This window comes from Eretmochelys imbricata, chromosome 2 (genome assembly GCF_965152235.1).
Source record: "Eretmochelys imbricata isolate rEreImb1 chromosome 2, rEreImb1.hap1, whole genome shotgun sequence".
NCBI lineage: Eukaryota > Metazoa > Chordata > Testudines > Cheloniidae > Eretmochelys > Eretmochelys imbricata.
The window spans coordinates 266323298-266345242 of NC_135573.1; the positions used below are offsets into that span (position 1 = coordinate 266323298).

The 21945-nt window shown below is 44.6% G+C and overlaps 1 protein-coding gene across 5 annotated transcripts in view; it reads right to left on the reverse strand.

Annotated features, from left to right (window-relative positions):
• The window catches only part of LOC144260035 (KAT8 regulatory NSL complex subunit 1-like), a 141659-nt gene that overhangs the window by 25994 nt on the left and 93720 nt on the right, over nt 1-21945 (reverse strand). For all 5 annotated transcript variants that reach the window (XM_077808525.1, XM_077808526.1, XM_077808527.1 and 2 more), the window contains 6 exons: nt 21011-21212; nt 19240-19405; nt 9745-9906; nt 7605-7780; nt 4792-4913; nt 3701-3755 (listed from right to left, as the gene is read on the reverse strand). In XM_077808525.1, the coding sequence (XP_077664651.1) occupies nt 3701-3755; nt 4792-4913; nt 7605-7780; nt 9745-9906; nt 19240-19405; nt 21011-21212 (883 nt within the window). The remainder of the gene's footprint in view (nt 1-3700; nt 3756-4791; nt 4914-7604; nt 7781-9744; nt 9907-19239; nt 19406-21010; nt 21213-21945) is intronic.

Consider the following 21945-nt stretch of genomic DNA (forward strand, 5'->3'; position numbering starts at 1 on the left):
GGACACGCCCGACAAATAACAGAACACCACTCGCCATCACCTTCAGCCCCCAACTAAAACCTCTCCAACGCATCATCAAGGATCTACAACCTATCCTGAAGGATGACCCATCACTCTCACAGATCTTGGGAGACAAGACAGTCCTTGCTTACAGACAGCCCCCCAACCTGAAGCAAATACTCACCAGCAACCACACACCACACAACAGAACCACTAACCCATGAACCTATCCTTGCAACAAAGCCCATTGCCAACTGTGTCCCCATATCTATTCAGGGGACACCATCATAGGGCCTAATCACATCAGCCACACTATCAGAGGCTCATTCACCTGCACATCTACCGATGTGATATATTCCATCATGTGCCAACAATGCCCCTCTGCCATGTACATTGGTCAAACTGGACAGTCTCTACGTAAAAGAATAAATGGACATAAGTCAGATATCAAGAATTATAACATTGATAAACCAGTCGGAGAACACTTCAGTCTCTCTGGTCACTCGATCTCTGACCTAAAAGTCACTATATTACAACAAAAGGACTTCAAAAACAGACTCCAGCAAGAGACTGCTAAATTGGAATTAATTTGCAAACTTGGCTATATCATCTACCCCAAGTACAGTCTGCTTTCAGTAAGCTAAAGAAAGCCTTCCCTTCAGCTCCCATTCTTGTGTATCCAAACCTTTTACCATGGAAGCAGAAGCCTCAAACATTGCAATCAGGGCCGTACTTTCACAAAATGCAGGCCCGCATCACCAACTCCACCCATGTGTGTATTATTTACATAAACTAACCCCTGCTGAGAAGAACTATGATATCTGGGACTAGAATGGCAACACTTTTTGGAGGGGGCTCGGTTCCTGATCCAGGTCATCACCGATCACAAGAACTTAGAATATCCTTGAATGGCTTAATCATCGGATCCGTGGTCACTTTTCTTTGCCAGATTTGATTTCAGTATTACCTACTGCCCTGCATCACAGAAAGCGAAAGCAGATGGCCTTTCCCACAAGGACAAATATGCTGTGCTGAACACTACTCCCCAAAGCACTGTGCTATGACCATCTAATTCTGTTGGTGGAACCACAGCCCAGGATTTACCATCTGTGATTCGGACTCTACTCCCAAAAGACCTGCAAGCAGCCAAACTCTGAGAGACCCTTGATACCTTCAGTGCACCATTCAGCTCAGGCTTCCATTTGCACAATGATTCACTATATTTTAGCAAGCACTTTTACATTCTGAATGATCAACCCAGACTCAAAGCGTTAAGAATATGCCCTGACACAGTAGGTGCTGGCCATTTTGGACACCATAAGACTCAGGACTTGGAGGTACGAAGTTTCTGGCCAAGGGTGAGTACTGACGTGAAGAAATACATTGACTTCTCTGATCTAAGAAAAGGAGTACTTGTGGCACCTTAGAGACTAACCAATTTATTTGAGCATAAGCTTTCATGAGCTACAGCTCACTTCATCGGATGCAAAAAGAAAAGGAGTACTTGTGGCACCTTAGAGACTAACCAATTTATTTGAGCATGAGCTTTCGTGAGCTACAGCTCACTCATCGGATGCATACCGTGGAAACTGCAGCAGACTTTATATACACACAGAGCTGTATAAGTTCTAAACTGTGTAAGCTGTAGCTCACGAAAGCTCATGCTCAAATAAATTGGTTAGTCTCTAAGGTGCCACAAGTACTCCTTTTCTTTTTGCAAATACAGACTAACACGGCTGTTACTCTGAAACTTCTCTGATCTAACCTTCCAAAGCAAGTGCCCACATGTTAAAATGCTTGGATTATTCCAGCTTCTGCCACCCCACCTCAATGCTGGTCCATGGTGGCAAAGGACTTCTTGTAGAGCTCCCTCTCTCCCACGGTTGCACTGTCATCCTGGAAACCATTGATCTGTTCATGAAGATGGTGTGTGTTTATTTCTTTTCGCTCTCCCCCCAACACTCACAAAACACTCTGCATTTTCCTAAACCATGTTTTTTGGCTCCATGGACGGCCAGTTGGAATAGTGTCTGATTGGGGCCCACAGTTCACTTCCTGGTTCTGGCATGAACTCTATAAAATCCTAGGAATTGAACTCTTCATCTTCCCAGCCTACCACCCATAGATCAACGGGCAGATGGAGTAGGTACATCAAATCCTCAAGCAATATTTTTGATGCTTCCTTAACTATTGCCAAGATAACTGGTCACTTGCCTGCCATACACTGAATTTGCTTAAAATACCTCTGTCTATGCCTCCACCTACAACAGTCCATTTTTTGGCCAATTACGGCTTTCACTCATTTCCTCCCTCTAGCCGCCTCTGCAGACTCTCAAATTCTTGTTGAGACAGACCTTGTTACCCACCTTCACCAAGTTCACCAAAAACTTATGGAGCATCTGGAAGCCACCAAGGAAACTTATAAACACCATGCTGACCAAGATCACCAAGTTGCACATATACTAAGAGTGGGTAATAAGGTCTGGCTGTCTGCTAAACATCTCAAATCCTCCCACCCACCTGCCAAATAAAATCACCAATACTTGCGTCCGTTCAAGATCACTGAACAAGTCAACCCAACTCCAGCTGCCTAAAACCATGAAAGTCTATCCAGTTTTTCACGTATCCTTCCTGAAGGCCTACACAAAAATAATCTCGCTCTGCTTCATGGCCCACTCCCATGGAGGTCCAGGGTCAAGAAGAATATGAAAGGCAAGAAATCCTGGATTCTAAATGAATCCGAGGTCTATTTTACAACCTGGTGGACTAAGAGGGTTATGGTCCAGAAGAATGGTCTTGGGAATCAGAAGGGAATGTCTATGCTCTGGAGCTCACACACACTTTTCACCAGAAGAACCTAGAAAAACTGGGCCATAAGGCCCCTAGAAGGCACCCTTGAGGGTTGGGGGCATGTGCTGTCAAGGGAGCCAGCTGCAATAGGGTCAGTCTCCTAGTAACACACTGGGCATAGCTGATCCTGGCAGGGGCTACCTAATTTACTGTACTTCCTGATTGGTGAAGGGGTAGGGCTAAGCTACTACCTGACCCAGAAGAAGCCAGAACTCTTGGGTTGCTCAATGCATCCCACTCAACAGCTGCGCTTGATCCTGCTTCCTGTATAATGTACCTGCTGCTACTCCCAATCTGCTCTTGTGCCTGCTCCAGTTCTTGCTTCTGCTCCCATCCAGCCCGTACCTGCTCCTGCCCAGCCTGCTCTTGTACCTACTCCAGGTTCTTACCCTACTCTGTCCCTGACATCCCTGGCTCTCACCCCTGGCTTCAGTTCCCAACTGCATCTCTAGCTCACCCATTTGTTCTGGCCTCAACTATGTGCCTGGGTGTCCTGGGGTCCTGATTCATGGCTCAGCTCTAACCTCCAGGCCTGACCACCCCCATGGCTTGCGCCAGTAGGCATGACCGCCCACGTCCCGGTTGTGTTCTTGACAGAGGAACGCTTTGACCCTCACGCATATACTGGCAGCTCACTGATTAAGCTGTGCGCTGTGGCTGGACAACATTTGCCACAAACTTCGCTTAATAAAGCCTCCAGGTTTAGCAGTTTTACACTCAATCTTTATTTCTTCTAATAATACAAAATGCCAATCAGACATTTTCAGGATGGCTGTTACTTCTAACGACGTTTATCATTTGTCAGTAGTGCTTGAGGCCAGAAACAGTGTGACAGTAGATTTTGTCTCACCTCAGAGTCCATGTGATCCAATGGCTCCACATCTTTGGGCTCTACCACTCTCCAGCTGCAGGAAAGAACACTCATTGTCAGAACAATTCTGCACTTGCTGCCATGTCACCCTCTTGGCTAAGACCCAGAGCCAAGACCTGGCCTCACAGTTGTTTCCCCATAGGTGCTGGACACTAGATCAAAGGTGATTAGCTTTACTGACAAAGCTTCCTAGTACAGACATACACACCTAGAAGCCATAGATTTAGATGTCTCATGTATGCACCAGCCAGCAATGTGACAACAGAAGCCTGATAAATTCAATCTCATTGGACTCTGTTTTGACAGGCTTTGAGGGAAGGCAAAAATGGCAGGGCTCATGAAAGTGAACAATGAACAACTGTGGAACTAATGACCATCTCATCAACCATGACCAATCAATCACTTTCTCTCTCTCTCTTTTACATAAAAGCCTCATCTGTATTTTGTCTACTTAGATTGCAAGAGGCAGAGATCTCTCACTACAAGTTGGAGGTACACAGAAGACTGGATGCTGAATAAATAATAACAGTAATCAGAACCAGGAAATAGGATGTGCAGAAACTGCATGTAGTACTGCACAGCTCTTCCAGCGGTCCTCACTCCTACAGCAGTATCTCCGCTATTTCAATCTTTCTGAAACTAGTAATTATACCCTTGAAGCACTCATACAGTTCAAAGCTCTTTGCCCGGTCTAATAGCCCTACAACGACATGTGCCAACAACTGAACAAGAGACTAATTTCCCTTGCTAACCTTTTTCATGTCTGGGAATTTTTCAGCCATCAGCTGGGAAGCATTTACCCAGACCAAACACTGCTGTCATATGCTAGTTGGCCAGTGGGCGATGCTGCCATGAAATTCCCTTTGAGGTGACAAACTGCATCCTTTTTGATTAAGGTTGTGTTTTTTTTTTTTTTAAAGATATACTGTCTTAATTTAAGTTATTGTTGTTTCTTGACAAAAGACAGAGCTTTAGCACAAGAGAAATAGCTTTCTCTTTTCACAGCCAAAACACCACCACCCTTCACAGAACACAAAGGGAATTATTAATACTTTCCCATCTGCAGATACCTTGGTGTTAGAATCTCTTTGTACTGCAGCTTCTCCACTCGAGTGGCTGCTGCCATCGACACTGGGATCACAATGTTATTGATGTCGTAGGAACATTCCACTTTTCTTTTCTTTGAGGATAGCTGAAACCACACGCAGAGCGGAAAGGGAAAAACCCCAGAAAGAGCATTAGTGTCAACACAAAAGAACATTTAAATCATACCATGGAAAAAGAAACTTCCCCAGAACAAGAGGTACATGTTACCTAGTGTTTCGAGTAATGGTGTAAGCAGGATTCCTGAGTTTTTTCCCCAGTTCTTCCACCAACCTGCTGTGATATTCTGGCCACATCAAGCAAACCCTATGGCTCAATTTATTCTTCTCTAAAGTGGGGATATTTACCTATCTTATGTTGATGTTGCCAATCCTAATATTTGTAAAGTGTTTTAAGATCATATAGCAGAACAAAGTACTATTTATTACTCAATTATTCACAGCTAAGCAAGTATCCTCCCCACACTGGAATTTGAGCTTGAGCCCTGAGAAACTAAGTTTTCCCTCTACTTGTAAATCAGGTTTTTGGAAGTCTCCATACTCAGCGTAGAACAAAAGGCCTTTCAGTTCTAGGTGAAGAGCTCAAACCCAGACGGCGGGTATATCTATGGTGCAAAAAACCCCCAGCAGCCTCAAGTCTAAGAGCCCGGGTCAACTGAGTCAGACTTGGGCTCATGCTACAGGGCTAAATGTAGTAGTGTAGATGTTCCAAACTGGGCTGGTGCTCAGACTCTGAGGCTCTCCCTTCTCACTAGGTCTTGAAATCTGAGCTCCAGCCTGAGTGGGAACATCTACACTGCTATTTTTAGCCCTGAAGCGCAACCCCAAGTCAGTTGATCTGAACTCTAATATTTACTACTGCAGGGGTGTGTTTTTGTTATGTAGACACACTTTAAGTCAGTAGCAGCAAAAAGTTAGGTGCTCGGATGTCAACAGTGATGAGCACAGTGTAAAAAATTTGAAACACAGATGGGAAGACTTGTCCATAAAATCCTTTAGAATTTGGTTTAGGAAGCTTCTGAAAAGATTGTTCCACTCCAGAGCAGGCAAGGCTAACAGGTCCAACTTCCAACTCTACTCCTAGACAACTGCAGCTGGGCATTCCCAATGGAGTCACCTATAGAAGGTGGGGCCAGAAAGATGGACAGCTTCTGGTAATGAGGCTCCAAGCAAGTGAGCTGACAATGTCAGTAGACTCTGTGAAGGAGTCCTCAAAGAAGAATAGTTCACTGCTATATCCAAAATATTTGTAAAGCATGAGATGGATCTGGAGCAGACAACGCAGGATGGAGATGGGCCTGCCCTGCTGAAGCTATCTGGGCAACAGGAAAGCAGTTCAGCTTTGGGATTGCTCCATCTGCTTCTGTCAGTCAAGCCTGAAACAGCTGCCCATTAGTCAAAAATAGCATGTGGGGGGAGGGGGGTGGGGGGAGGAAGAGCAATAAATGTAATAATTGCTACTTCTAAGTCTCCTCCCTCCAACCCAGCAGTCTCCCCATATCCACAGAGGCCTGGACAGGAGCCAGTCAATACTTATCCTATATGGGCTTATACAAATGACTATCGTGAGATGTAGCATTTCCCCTCCCTGCCTCTCTAATTCTGTTCTCTCCCACTTAATTTGTGATCAAAACAAAGTTGAGTCACAGAGCTCACACAAGGATTTGTTTATGCACAGGACTGACAGAATCATAGAAAAGTAGGGCTGGAAGGGACCTCAAAAAGTAATTAAGTCCAGCCCGTTGCGCTGTGGCAGGACCAACTAAACCTAGACCATCTCTGACTGGTGTTCATTCAACCTTTTATTAAAAGCCTCAAATTGCGGGAATTCTGCAATGTCCCTTAGAAGCCTATTCCAGATCCTTATAGTTATTCCAGATCCTATCTAACCTAAATATCCCTTGTTGCAGATTACACCCATGATTTCTTGTCGTACCTTCAGCGGGTATGGAGAACAATTGATCAAAGTCCTCTTTATAGCAGCCTTTAACATATTTCAAGACTGTTACCAGGTCCCGCCTTAGTTTTCTTTTCTCAAGACTAAACATGCCAAGATTTTTTAACCTTTCCTCATAGGTCATGTTTTCTAAACCTTTTATCGTTTTTTGTTGCTCTCCTCTGGACTCTCTCCAATTTGTCCATATCTTTCCTAAAGTGTGGTGCCCAGAATTGGACACAGTACTCCAGCTGAGGCCTCACTAGTGCTGAATAAAGCAGGACAATTGCCTCCTGTATCTTACATACAAGACTCCTGTTAATACACCCCAGAATCATATTTGCTTTTTTTCACAGCTGCATCAGATTGTTGACTCACATTCAATTTGTGATCCACTATAATGCCCAGATACTTTTCAGCAGTACTACCACATAGCCAGTTATTCCCCATGTTGTAGTTGTGAATTCAATTTTTCCTTCCTAAGTGAAGTACTTTGCACTTGTTTTTACTGATGGTGTATGCTTAGTAACAAATTTATAGACCACATATGCTGGCCCTGGTGGTGCACAGCAGGCACCCTGGCCACTTTGGGTGCTGGCTAAGACCAGTGAAGCAAGTAGTTACTACTGTCTAATACCAAGATCATTTTAATAAAGGCATTTCCAGATTGTCCCTGCAGCCTACTGGCAGGCAAGGACTCCCCTCCCATAGCTTTGGCATAGGGTGTCCACGATGAGTCTAGCATCCGTTGGCCATGTCCAGCAATGCAGATGTTCACCAGCTGCATTAAAAAAACAGCTCCCTTTTTTTAGGTTTGTTTGACACAGATTATGTTCTGACTCACCATTGTTGAATTACCAGCGGAAGGGAACTGGCTGGAAGATGGCGCTGGAGGAGTTTCTAGATACAAAGATGGTAGGTGGTGCATCAAAGGACTATGTTTATGTGTCTGAGAACCGGAAACAAGCAAGCTGTGATTGTCTGTTCCTTTAAGCTGCCTCTCCCCTTTAAACAATGAACCTGTTAATAAAGCACATGAACAGAGAACCCAAGTAAATCCAGAGTAATTTGTTCATAAGTCATTGCTTCTCTTATCTGTCAGTCCACCAGAACCCAGCTGGGGAATGCAGTCTGTATTGTGGAAGAAATGTTAAAATAAAAGAAATGGGGAAAAATCTACAAGTCAGAAAACCCAAGTGAAACCATTAGCACTGCACAGAATTGAACATATCACCTGTGAAATTCATCTTTGCTGGGTGTTTGCAATGAATATAAGTATCAAAAACAGTAGACTCCCCTCCAGTATGTTCAAAAAGTGGCCACCAAAAATCTTCCTCATATGTTGAGCTGATCACATTAGCCCCATCTTTGAATCACTCCTTTTTGTGTATCACATTAATTTAAAAAACACGGTCAACCACTACAATTAAGCCCCATGACACTACTCTGAAGAGGAGAAGTGATATATAAAGATCTTTTCACTCACCACTAAAATGCAGCAGCTGATCAAATTATCTCAAACACAGTACACAGTTTTAGGACAGGAAGTGAAGAATACCACCATAGTCAACTGAAACTGCACAGAAAGGCTGATGTGTCCTCTCAAACATGAATCAAAGGAAGTGAATTATTATCCGAGAAAACACTGAATGTGCACTGCTGGCAGCAGTAGCATTTGCCACAGAAGAGAAAGGCTCTCTGACACCACTGGAGAGAAGCCAAGATTAATCCCTGAGCAGAAGGGACCTAAGACAGAATACTATAGCAGCTATTCTAAAGCACATAGTAAAGCCATCGAAACTGACACAGGATGCAAGACTGATGGAGTTTATATTTAAGTGTAATAGTTTGCCTTCTTTAGTAGGTTCCTTACACCTGGAAAGGAGAGTCACTTCAGTACTAACAAGCATGACCATTCTCTACTCAATGCCTCTTGTACCAACTATTGGATGGATGACATCTACAGTCTTTGCAAGTAACCTTCTCTCTCAAAGAGAAACAAACAGACTGAAAACAATGGGTAGGGTAATTAACTATTGTTAAGCCAATGTGTATAGTGCTTCCTTTTTCATACAGCTGAAGGCACAAAGCTGAATGCACATGGGATGTGCATCAAATGCCAACCACCACACTGCCTGGTGCCAATCTGTATTTTCAGCATAAAGTTCTTTTCTTTATACGTTCTCTGGTTTGTTCATCATAATTCGTATCAACAACGGCAAAACAAATAAGTACGTCAGAGTCAGCAGCTGTGGGCCCCATTATAAGAACTCCATGGGCATGTCTGGCTTGCAGGCTGCATACTATGCTTGCTATTTTCTGCAAGTACTGGGTATAAGAAAATATATTCTTTTAAAAAAACAAATGAAAACACCCACCATGGTACACTAAACAAGACCGGATGCTATAACTGGGGATTAATTCTTTCTAACATGGAATTGGTTTTTAGCCCTGGGTGCTTCTGTCAGCTTTCCTAAGAGCTTAACTTCTATGGATAGTTTTAATATCATGCACTTTAATGGGCTAAAAGAAACAGGAACCTAAAAAATCAGAAAAGAGTACAGGAGAAGACCGTGAAGAGCAACAATGGCAGCTCTGAACACAACTGAAACAGAAACATTTGGCAGGGATTTGCCAGGCACTCTTGGCAGGTGGATACACACATGCTTTGATTTAACACACACAAGGATCAAAAAGTTTCTCTTCGTTGACTTTCTTGTTAGTTCATTCCCTATCACGCTGTCTGGGTTTCTGTAGTAGCCATTTATTTGGTCATCTAACCAAAAGCAGGCTTTCCATTGTGGTGATGAGAACTTCTGCAATTTGCAAGATGCCAAAGCCAATCACCACCTGACGTTTATGTACTGAGTTTATTGCTACTTTCTACAGAAAGGACAGGAACTGTAGGCTACACTGTAGGGTTGCACTTTGGTCACCTGTTAAAACTTACATGTAAGTTGACACCCCATCTCAGCTGAACTTACTGGATGCAGAGAGAGGTGATAGGCCTAGCTTTGGGAAAACGTTGGTTAGATCTTGTGGCTTCTTTCCAAAATGGGACATCTTCAGAGCCTTGAGCTTATGGCTCAATCTATGCTGCCTGTCATCTCTTAGTAAGGTTTCCAAGTACAAGTGAAGAGGCTTGCCTGAAAATAAAAACAACAGGTTACTCTAATATACACAAATCCTCTCTCCCCACACACAAACACCAGTGTTGTACAGACATAATTTGTAATTAGCACCTGCCAGTACTGTTAAATTCTATACATAGGAAAGTCACACATGCAGCTAAGTAGTTACAAATCCTGTCCCTTTTTAATCTTACAGCTCGTTGTCACAGATGATGTGATACAGAAAGTTCAGCATGAGTGGCCCCAGAATAAAAGCCTTCCTGCAATAAAGCAGCTGGTCAGGACAATCTAGCTCATGGAATTTGGCATCTTGCCTCAATGGATTACCTCTCACACTGTGCTGGCCTAACCCATTTTCAACTACACTATCATTTCTTGACAGTGGCCTGTGTCATTGCCTGAAAAGCTTTAGCAAAGGCTTCTCATATTTCATTTCCTATTGTCTCTCTGTTCTTACTGTAAAAAGCAAGTATGACAAGGTAAAACAGAAATTAACATCAAACACGTCTGAAATAGATGCTTTCACCCTTGCACATTGGGGAAAAGTATACCCTTCCAGTTGCTTACCCTGCCTTTAAGCCCTGTGACAAATGTCTTGTCCTTGCAGTTGCCAAAACCTCTTGCAAAAAAAGAACAGTTACTTACTCTACAGTAACTAAGAGACTAACCAATTTATTTGAGCATAAGCTTTCATGAGCTACAGCTCATTTCATCGGATGCAATCAGTGGAAAATACAGTGAGGAGATGGAGAATGTATACTTTCAAATCAGCGGCACTGCTATGGGTACCCGCATGACCCCACAGTATGCCAACATTTTTATGGCTGACTTAGAACAACGCTTCCTCAGTTCTCATCCCCTAATGCCCCTTGTCACAAATATAAAGGGAAGGGTAAACCCTTTTAAAATCCCTCCTGGCCAGAGGAAAACTCCTCTCACCTGTAAAGGGTTAAGAAGCTAAAGGTAACCTCGCTGGCACCTGACCAAAATGACCAATGAGGAGATAAGATACTTTCAAAAGCTGAGAGGAGGGAGAGAAACAAAGGGTCTGTGTGTCTGTCTATATTCTGCTTTTGTCGGGGATAGACCAGGAATGGAGTCTTAGAACTTTTAGTAAGTAATCTAGCTAGGTATGTGTTAGATTATGATTTCTTTAAATGGCTGAGAAAAGAATTGTGCTGAATAGAATAACTATTTCTGTCTGTGTATCTTTTTTGTAACTTAAGGTTTTGCTTAGAGGGATTCTCTATGTTTTGAATCTAATTACCCTGTAAGGTATCTACCATCCTGATTTTACAGAGGGGATTTCTTTACTTCTATTTACTCCTATTTCTATTAAAAGTCTTCTTGTAAGAAAACTGAATGCTTTTTCATTGTTCTCAGATCCGAGGGTTTGGGTCTGTGGCCACCTATGCAAATTGGTGAGGCTGTTTATCCAACATTTCCCAGGAAAGGGGGGGGGGTGCAAGTGATGGATTATTCATTGTTCTTAAGATCCAAGGGTCTGGGTCTGTAGTCACCTAGGCAAACTGGTGAGGCTTTTTACCAAACCTTGTCCAGGAAGTGGGGTGCAAGGTTTTGGGAAGTATTTGGGCGGAAAGACGTTTCCAAACAGCTCTTCCCCAGTAACCAGTATTTGTTTGGTGGTAGTAGCGGCCAATCCAAGGACAAAGGGTGGAATATTTTGTATCTTGGGGAAGTTTTGACCTAAGCTGGTAAAGATAAGCTTAGGAGGTTTTCATGCAGGTCCCCACATCTGTACCCTAGCGTTCAGAGTGGGGGAGGAACCTTGACACCCCTACTCTATTTGCGCTATATTGATGACATCTTTATCATCTGGACCCATGGAAAAGAAGCCCTTGAGGAATTCCACCATGATTCCAACCATTTCCATCCCATCATCAACCTCAGCCTGGACCAGTCCACACAAGAGATCCACTTCTTGGACACTACAGTGCTAATAAGTGATGGTCACATAAACACCACCCTATACTGGAAACCTACTGACAGCTATTCCTACCTACATGCCTCCAGCTTTCACCCTGACCACACCACACGATCCATCGTCTAAACCAAGCTCTGCGATACAACCGCATTTGCTCCAACCCCTCAGACAGAGACAAACACCTACAAGATCTCTATCAAGCATTCTTACAACCACAATACCCACCTGCTGAAGTGAAGAAACAGATTGACAGAGCGAGAAGAGTACCCAGAAGTCACCTACTACAGGACAAGCCCAACAAAGAAAATAACAGAACGCCACTAGCCATCACCTTCAGCCCCCAACTAAAACCTCTCCAACGCATCATTAAGGATCTACAACCTATCCTGAAGGACGACCCATCACTCTCACAAATCAGGCCAGTCCTTGCCTACAGACAGCCCCCCCACCTGAAGCAAATACTCACCAGCAACCACACACCACAGAACCACTAACGTAGGAACCTATCCTTGCAACAAAGCCCTTTGCCAACTGTGTCCACATATCTATCCAGGGGATACCATCATAGGGCCTAATCACATCAGCCACACTATCAGAGGCTCATTCATCTGCACATCTACCAATGTGATATATGCCCATCATGTGCCAGCAATGCCCCTCTGCCATGTACATTGGTCAAACTGGACAGTCTCTACGTAAAAGAATAAATGGACACAAATCAGATGTCAAGAATTATAACATTCATAAACCAGTCGGAGAACACTTCAATTTCTCTGGTCACTTGATCTCTGACCTAAAAGTCGCAATATTACAACAAAGAGACTTAAAAAACAGACTCCAATGAGAGACTGCTGAATGGAATTAATTTGCAAACTGGATACAATTAACTTAGGCTTGAATAGAGACTGGGAGCGGATGAGTCATTACACAAAGTAAAACTATTTCCCCATGTTTATTCCCCCCCACCCACTGTTCCTCAGACATTCGTGTTAACTCCTGGAAGTAGCCCACCTTGATTATCACTACAAAAGGTTTTCTTCCCACACCCCCCTGCTCTCCTGCTGGTAATAGCTCATCTTAAGTGATCACTCTCCTTACAGTGTGTATGATAACACCAATTTTTTCATGTTCTGTGTGTATATAAATCTCCTCACTGTATTTTCCACTGAATGCATCCGATGAAGTGAGCTGTAGCTCACGAAAGCTTATGCCCAAATAAATTGGTTAGTCTCTAAGGTGCCACAAGTACTCCTTTTCTTTTTGCGAATACAGACTAACACGGCTGCTACTCTGAAACTCTGTAGTAACTGTGGTTCTTCGATATGCGTTCCCCACATGTATTCCAATTCTCGTGCACATGTGCCTCATATGAGATAGATTCTTTTGGAGTTTGCTGGGGCCACACCTGTGCCCTAGATACCCTCTCACTCTCCACAGCCAAGGGCATAAAGGAATGAGGGCGGTCACAATTACCCTTCAATTGCTTCCTAAATCAGAATCTAGGTGGTACAGGACTCCACAGTAGTGGGGAAGAAGGGCAGGGAAGGTTGTGGAATATGTGTGGACAATACATCTTGAAGAACCACAGTTACTAAGTTAACTATTCTTTTTGTGATTGTCCATGTGTATTCATCTGGTAACGCACAAGTCGTGATCTTCTGTCCAGGAGGTGGGTGCTCAGAGTCTGCTGAAACAATGAATAAGACAGCTCTGCCAAAGTGGGTGTCTGATCTGGATCTCTCCAACAAGCAGTGCTGGAGTTCAGTTCACACCTTCACCCAGCTGGGTGGTCCACAAATCTGAGATTGGAACGCCCCTGAGAAGAGAGACTGCAGAGGATGCTTGAGCTCTGGTAGAATGAGCCATGATCTGTGAAAGTAGGTTCAAGTGAGCTTTTGCAGATGACACTAAACTGGGAGGAGAGGTAGATACGCTGGAGGGTAGAGATAGGATACAGAAGGCCCTAGACAAATTAGAGGATTGGCCCAAAAGAAATCTGATGAGGTTCAACAAGGACAAGTGCAGAGTCCTGCACCTAGGATGGAAGAATCCCATGCACCGCTACAGACTAGGGACCGAATGGCTAGGCAGCAGTTCTGCAGAAAAGGACCTAGGGGTTACAGTGGACGAGAAGCTGGATATGAGTCAACAGTGTGCCCTTGTTGCCAAGAAGGCCAATGGCATTTTGGGATGTATAAGTAGGGGCATTGCCAGCTGATCGAGGGACGTGATCGTTCCCCTCTATTCGACTTTGGTGAGGCCTCATCTGGAGTACTGTGTCCAGTTTTGGGCCCCACACTACAAGAAGGATGTGGAAAAATCGGTCAGCGTCCAGTGGAGGGCAACAAAAATGATTAGGGGACTGGAACACATGACTTATGAGGAGAGGCTGAGGGAACTGGGATTGTTAGGCTGTGGAAGAGACGAATGAGGGGGGATTTGATAGCTGCTTTCAGCTACCTGAAAGAGGGTGGCTCTAGACTGTTCTCAGTGGTAGCAGATGACAGAACAATGAATAATGGTCTCAAGTTGCAGCGGGGGAGGTTTAGGTTGGATATTAGGAAAAACTTTTTCACTAGGAGGGTGGTGAAACACTGGAATGCGTTACCTAGGGAGGTGGTGGAATCTCCTTCCTTAGAAGTTTTTAAAGTCCTGGCTGGGATGATTTAGTTGGGGATTGGTCTTGCTTTGAGCAGGGGGTTGGACTAGATGACCTTCCAACCCTGATATTCTAGGATTCTATGATTGCGCAGCATGCCCTGATATAGTCAGAAAGCCACAAAAATAATCGTTCAGTGGGTATCGGCTGATGCTTCATCCGGTCAGAAAAGGCCAGGGACAATCTCTGAGAACTCCTGAATGGTCTTGTCCTAGTCACAGTAGAAAAGAATTTGGAGCACATATAAGTAAGGCTACGATTTTGTCACGGAGGTCGTGGAAGTCACAGAATCCATGACTTCCAAAGACCTCCGTGACTTCAGCCCTGGTGGCTGGGAGCTGCAGGGTCCCGCCTCCTCCTGCAGCAGCAGGGGGACCCCTGGACACTACAGGGAGGCAGGGGGGACCCCCTCCAGCTCCCCTCCATCGTGGGAGTCAAGGGGGCCCTGGAGCTCTGAGCCCTCACTGGTGGTGCAGGCCCCAGAGCTCCCAGCCACCCCGCAGCTGCCCAGTCCCTTCCCATTTTATCATGGATATTTTTAGTAGCAATCCAGGACAGGTCACAGGCTTCAGTCAGTTTTTCTTTATTGCCTGTGACTTGTCTGTAACTCTTACTAAAAATATCTATTACAAAACCTTAGCCTTATACATAAGGTGTGAAGTTTGGCTTCCCTTGACTACTCCAAGGCTTGAAAAAAATTGGCAGGTGGATCACTTGATTCAGGTGAAGCTTCAAGATGGCTTTGGGCAGAAACTTTGGATGAAGCCTTGATGTCACCCTGTCTTTATCACATAATGTATATGCCATTGCAGCCTAGATTTCCCTTATTCTCTAGGCTGCATTTCTAACCATCAAGGTGGTTTTCATAGACAAGCGGTATACGGAAAAGGTTGCTAGATGTTCAAAGGGGGGACCCCCATTAACCATGCTCCATGAAAAGGTAGTTGAGATCAGTGTAAATGTGGCTAACTGTCATGTAGGTCCATGAGGTCACATGTCCTAAGAGCATGAGATATGCTGACTGATGTTGCCAGGTAAGCCTGGCATTGATTGAAGTTCAGCATGGTGAGGAATCTGTCCTGTGGCAAGTAGTTTTTTACCACTGTGGAGTCAAATAATGCCCCTATGAACTCTGTGTTTTGAGTGAGGTAAGAATGGATTTCTCCCTTTTGACTCTGAGACCTAAGGGGGCAAAGAGTTGTAGTGTTACTTGAATGGAATTGCTCACTTGTTGAGGAGATCAACTTCTGGTAACCAGGTGTCAAGCTCTACATAGATTTGCACTCCCCTTGTATCCTTAGATAGGCTGCCATAACTGTGAGGCACTCAGTCAATACTCTGGGAGCTGCGGAGAGGCCAAAGGAAAGCACCCTGCATTGATAATGCAACTTTCCCAGAAGCAACGTGAGGTATTTCCTGAGGGTCCGGTTGAATAGCTGTATTGAAAGAGATATCCTGTAAGCTGAGAGCCAAAAGCCAGTCTTGAGGATGTAGGGTAGGAACTAAGGAAACTAGGGTTACCAACCTCCATTCTTCACTGGGATTATGAAACAAAGTGAATAAATCTCTCTGCCCTAGAATTCTACAGACTCTCCTTCCGTTGCTATAGAAAAGTTTATTTCGTTTAACAGTATCTCATGAGAGGGGTCCCTGAAGAGGGACAAGGAAGTGGGGCAGGGAGAGACTGAAACTGTATAGCATACAGCATGTCTACAATTTCTAGGACTTACTGGTTTCTAGGTTCCAGGCCTCCCAAAAGCAAAACAAATGGTTCCCAAAAGGGTGGGGGAGGGGTGGGACAAAGGGAATACAAATCCTGTGGTTCTATGTAGCTCTGTAATTGGGTTTACAAAGCCCATACTAAGCATAGACAGATGGGGGAGGAGAGTCTTCCCTGCTCACAGGCAACCAGGCTGACCACACCCCAGCACAGCTGTTGGACCTGCCAATCATGGAGGCATGTACCCACAGCTGAGACCAATAAGGAAAACAAGCCTAGGTATAAAGGAAGGAGAACAGTGAGAGATGGGGAGGCAGAAAGGCCTGGGACATTTGACAGGCTCCCAACAGTCCTGTCAGATTTGCTGACAGGAGGTTGATGCAGAGCGTATGGCAGGGGAGTAAGGAGCAGAGCATCTCCATCTCTGGAACTTCTGTCTTTTCCTCAGGGGTCTGTTGATCTCAGCTGGTGTGGGGAGCTTAGACATCTGTTCTTGGTGCTTTCGGTGCCAAAACATCGGTATAGTGAGTGGCATGACCGGGCTCCTCAAGCTGTGCCAAGTTTGTTCAGTGACCTGTCTGGGCCAAGCTGTCAGTAGGACCCGATCCAGACCTTGAACTGCCTCCTGGTTTGGACTACTCTGGATCAGCAAGGGAAATATGTCTCTCCAATCACTCAGAGCAGTGCTCCTTGCTCCCTCTTTCCTCAGAAAATTGCGTTGAGGAGGGTTTGGAGGCTCTCACAGACTCTGTAGTCAACAAGTAAGACTTTCTCGAAGCTCTGGGTGGACCCATGGATTACTGGTCTGGTCATTTTCTTCATCTCAGGTTTGGAGTACGCCTTCATGGACATCTTCAGGAGGAACACTTGTAGGTGGGATTCCCTTGCTTTTGGTGTCCTCTTTGAAAAAGAGCGACATGTGGTGCATTTTTCTGGAATATGCACTTCACTGAGGTAGAAGTCTTTTTGAGTGTCTGTCACCATATGGATAGCTTGCAGATGGACAGGAATTAAATCCTGGAATTTTGATTCTGCCATGTTCAGGGCACCCTGTGTTGGGAGCACCCCAAAGTTAAAGACCTTCTTTCTTTTACTTTTTGGCCAGTGGGCTTAAACTATGTTAACTTAACTATATTAAGGAACACTAAACTAAAAACTAGAGCAGCGGTTCTAAAACTGTGGGTCGGAACCCCAAAGTGGGTCATGACCCCATTTTAATGAGGTTGCCAGCACCGGCTTAGACTTGCTGGGACCCAAGGCTGAAACCCTTCAGCATGAGCGGTGGGGCTTCAGCTTCCGCTCCCCACCGCAGGGGAGTGGGGCTCGGGAAGGCTCAGGCTTCTGTCCTCCCTCCTGGGGTCGTGTAGTCATTTTTGTTGTCAGAAGGGGGTCGCAGTGCAAGGAAGTTTGAGAACCCCTGAACTAGAGCAAAAGAATCACACAGTGCTCAGAGATGCAGACACTGCTGGGATTCTGTCTCTGCCTCAGATGGAACTGAAGGATGGTTGTGGCTGCCCTACCCTTTATGCCCTCAGGTACCAGGAGCAACAGGGCATTCAGGACACAGGGGCAGCACGCAAACACACGGAATCCAGTCTCCAGCACAAGGGCACCAGAACAGAATATATGTGGACAATCACTTGAAGAATAATTCTACCTGAATTTCCTCCAAAACAGAGAGTCGTTTTTTCCCTTCCCAGGTGCAAGAGTCCCCTCTTCCCAGTTCTTTCCTTCACAGACATCAGTCCTCATATACCCACTTATGTAGTGAAACCTACTCAAGTCACCCTTCCAAGAGCCCAGTCCTGACTTAACTTTGAATACACCCAGTTTCCAGATGTCCACTGTCCCAAAAGTTAAATTTAAAAAAAAAAAAAAAAAAAAAGTAAATATACTAGAGAAAGTCTAATAGGGTACATGAAATCAAACAATTCCTGATCCCCCAACAGAATTTAGCTGACTCTCACTGGCTGGAACCAAACCAATCACAACCCTGGAAAAATAAATTTTCTCTTCAAATACACTTTGGGGAGAGCGCTGCCTAAAAACCAGCACTGAAATGAGTTTTAGGGCTAGTCTACACTGGCAACGCTTGTGTAGTCACAGCAGAGTGCTGGGAGAGAGCTCTCCCAGAGCTCTAAAAAACCCACCTCCATGAGAGGTGTAGCTACCAGCGGTGGAAGAGCAGCTCCCAGAGCCGGTGCACTGTTTACACTGGCACTTTACAGTGCTGAAACTTGCTGCACTCAAGGGGGTATTTTTTCACACCCCGAGCAAGAAAGTTGAAGCGCTGTAAATTGCCAGTGTAGACAAGCCCTTAGTCATTTTTGAGTAGATTTCTTGTTGTTGATAATCCCTCCTACCATTTGTTTCCTTCCACATTGTTCTTTTTGGGCATGTATGCTAATTAGTTTAGTGTTACTCAGAAGGGGGTGAGATGGTCTCTTCTGGTTTGTTGTTGCAGCCCATGGAGACAGGAGCTCTTTATGAGGGCTAGACTTTTAGAACTTACTTATTTTTTTAAATACAAAAATAGCAGCATACTTTTCTAAGAGACAAGAAAAAAAAAATTAGGTTAAGATTTGGTCTGGCTTTCCAAGTTCCCCTTTTAAAGATCCTATTCTTTCCTTGGAAAGAATCTGGGAATTTTTCCATGGAAAATTAAAAAATAACAAAAAGATTTTTCTTTCCAGAAGGGACACTCAAGAGAGGGCTGCAGTGGCACTGTCAAGAACTCATCTATTTAAACATTAAACAGAGTAAAAATAGCAGTACCCTTCTATTCAGAGCATGGTATGCTGGGACATGTAGTCTCCATGGGCTGTATCTCTGTATTAAAAATAAGGGAAATTAGAGTCACACTGCATAACTTCGTGGGAAGCCTCTGGCAATTCCTTGCATATATACTACCCTAAAATTCAGTTTAGTGTATTTTAAACATTCTTGCCTGTAAATGGAAGGAGGAGCAGGACACCTGTAGAATAAAGTCCTTTATTTTATACTAAGAACGTGTAATCTACTCACCATGAGAGAATGACAGTATGGGATGGAAGCCAGAATCCAGCAGTGCTATACGCTCTTCTAAGGACATAGTGTCTGGGTCTATGGCTTGAATAGAGGTTTTACAACCACACAAGATACAAGTGCTGGGCCATTCACAGCTACACTTCATGGTGAGAGGTTTCTGCGGCTAGTAGAAAGGAAAATAAAAAGATCAGCCATCTAAAAAGGGAAAAATCACAAGTGTTTTCTTTAATTTAAGAAGGGATGCTGATATTCAGATCCAATGTTTCCAGGGTCTGATTTCTACAGACAAACTACATTTCATGCCCTAACCAAAAAAACCCAAACCTTTCAAAAAGGAAATATTTAGATAAATTTTTAAAGATAGACATAACAATGGTCTTGTTGAATGGACCATCTCCAGTGAACCAACAAAAGAGTAAACCAAACACAGACACACAGGTCCCAGTGCCCACTCAGCAGCAACAATAGCATGTATGCAAGGCACAGCAAGGAATACAATCACCTATTTCTTTCAAGTACTCTCCTTGCTCCTGGATTCTAGCTCTTATCCTTTGAAAAAATCATTTTCACTAATACAAGACTGGAATTCTCCTTGTGGCTAAACATAAAATTGAATTACAATGGTTTCTGGTAATTATACTTAGGCCTATAATACTAACATATGGTGCTATTTTAAAGGGACAATTCACAGTTAAACTTTTTTGACATTTCCAAGTGAGTATAGCTTGTTTCTTGTATCATCTTCTACTGAGCAGGAAACATCAAAATAAAGAATAAGATGTTTGTAATGTAAACACTCTAAGCTAAAGGTAAGTGGTGGGAAATAGAAATTATGTCAGTGCAGAAACCAAAACCATAGTTAGGCTGTCACCGCTCGCAAAGGCATGGTCTGAGCACATGACTAGGATTCAGGTACTCTGGCTCTAATCCCAGCTCTTGACAGTTTCCCTGTGACCTTGGGCAATTCAATTTCTATGTCTTGGTTTCCCCAATTGTAAAATCATAGAATCATAGAAGATTGGGGTTGGAAGAAACCTCAGGAGGTCATCTAGTCCAACCCCCTGCTCAAAGCAGGACCAACACCAACTAAATCATCCAACTAAATCAGGGGTCTCAAATTCGAATCATCATGAGGTCCACATGAGGACTCGTATGTTGGCCCGAGGGCCGCATCACCCCCCCCAACTGCCCCCACCCTCCCCCGCCCGTGGGGTGCAGCAGGGGGCTCAGGGCAGGGGGTTGGGGTGCAGGACGGGTGCAGGGTGTGGCAGGGGGCTCAGGACAGGGGGTTGGGGTGCAGGAGGGGTTCGAGTTCCAGCCCGGCGCCGCTTACCTTGAGCGGCTCCGGGGTGGCAGGGGCACGCACTGGGGCCAGGGTAGGCTCCCTGCCTGCCCTGGCCCCGTGCCACTCTGCTCCGGGAAGGCAGGCACCTGCGGCCACGGGGGGAGGGGGAACAGAGAACTCTGTGAGCTGTTGTTGCCTGCGGGTACCTCCCCCGAAGCTCCCATTGGCCACGCATCCCCGTTCTCTCCTCCCCCTCCCCCTGCGGCCGCAGGGAAGCGGTGAGCTTGGCGGGCCGCATGTTTGAGACCCCTGAACTAAATCAACAAAATAGAGTATCTACTCTCAGAGGGATGTTTATAATGCACTTGGAGACCCTGGGAGTGAAGGGGGTACTCCTTTGTGTTTAGACTTAATAAAAAAAAACGCAGGCTAGATTGTATTTTAGCAGCCATGTGGCTAAACTCACTGAGAGTTTGTACCTACCTTCTTGCTAAGGAGAGAGACAGTGTTAGCTCGGACCAGCCTGCGTTTCTTGTATCTGCAAACGGGGCGTATTCTAGCTGCAACACAGCTTTTGTCTGGTACGGAGGGTACAGTAGCCAGGCTATCCAGTCGTTTCTGTTTGAGAATCTCTTCAGCTTCCAAACTGGCCAGAGAGATGTTGTTGGAGTGGCTTGTGTGCAAACTGCAACCAAATAAATAAATAAATAAGACAGTGAGCCTCACTCAGCATGAGAGAGGTAAAAGTTAATACTGCATTGTGATGGCTGTGCTGTCAGATCACCTTCAGGTATTTTTTTAGGCAGTTAATGATTTTTATCAGTTTGGGTTCTTACTACAGCTGTGCTCCTGTTAACTTAGCTTCTAATAATTCTTTAGGGGGAAACATGCTCAGCTACTTATGCATCTAGTTGGAAATGAATACTGAAGGTCATAAAATCGTAGAAATGCAGGGCTGGAAGGGACCTTGAGAAATCATCAAGTCCAGCTCCCTGTGCTGTGACAGGACCAAGTAAACCTAGATCATCCCTGACAACCATATGTCCAACTTGTTTTTAAATGGTTCCAGTGATCAGGACTCCATGACCTCCCATGGAAGCCTATTCCAGAGGTTAACTATCCTTCTAGCTAGAAAGATTTTCCTGATATCAAACCTAAATCTACCTTGCTGCAAATTAAGCCCATTATTTCTTGTCCTACCTGCAGTGAACATGGAGAACAACTGATCACCATCCTCTTTGTAAAAGTCCTTAATATATTGGAAGACTTATCAGGTTGCCCCCCAGTTGTCTTTTCTCAAGACTAAACATGCCCAGTTTTTCCAACCCTTCCTCACAGGTCGGGTCTTCTAAACCTATCATTTTTGTTGCTCTGCACTCATTCCTATTTGCCACACCCTTTATAACTGTGGTGCTCAA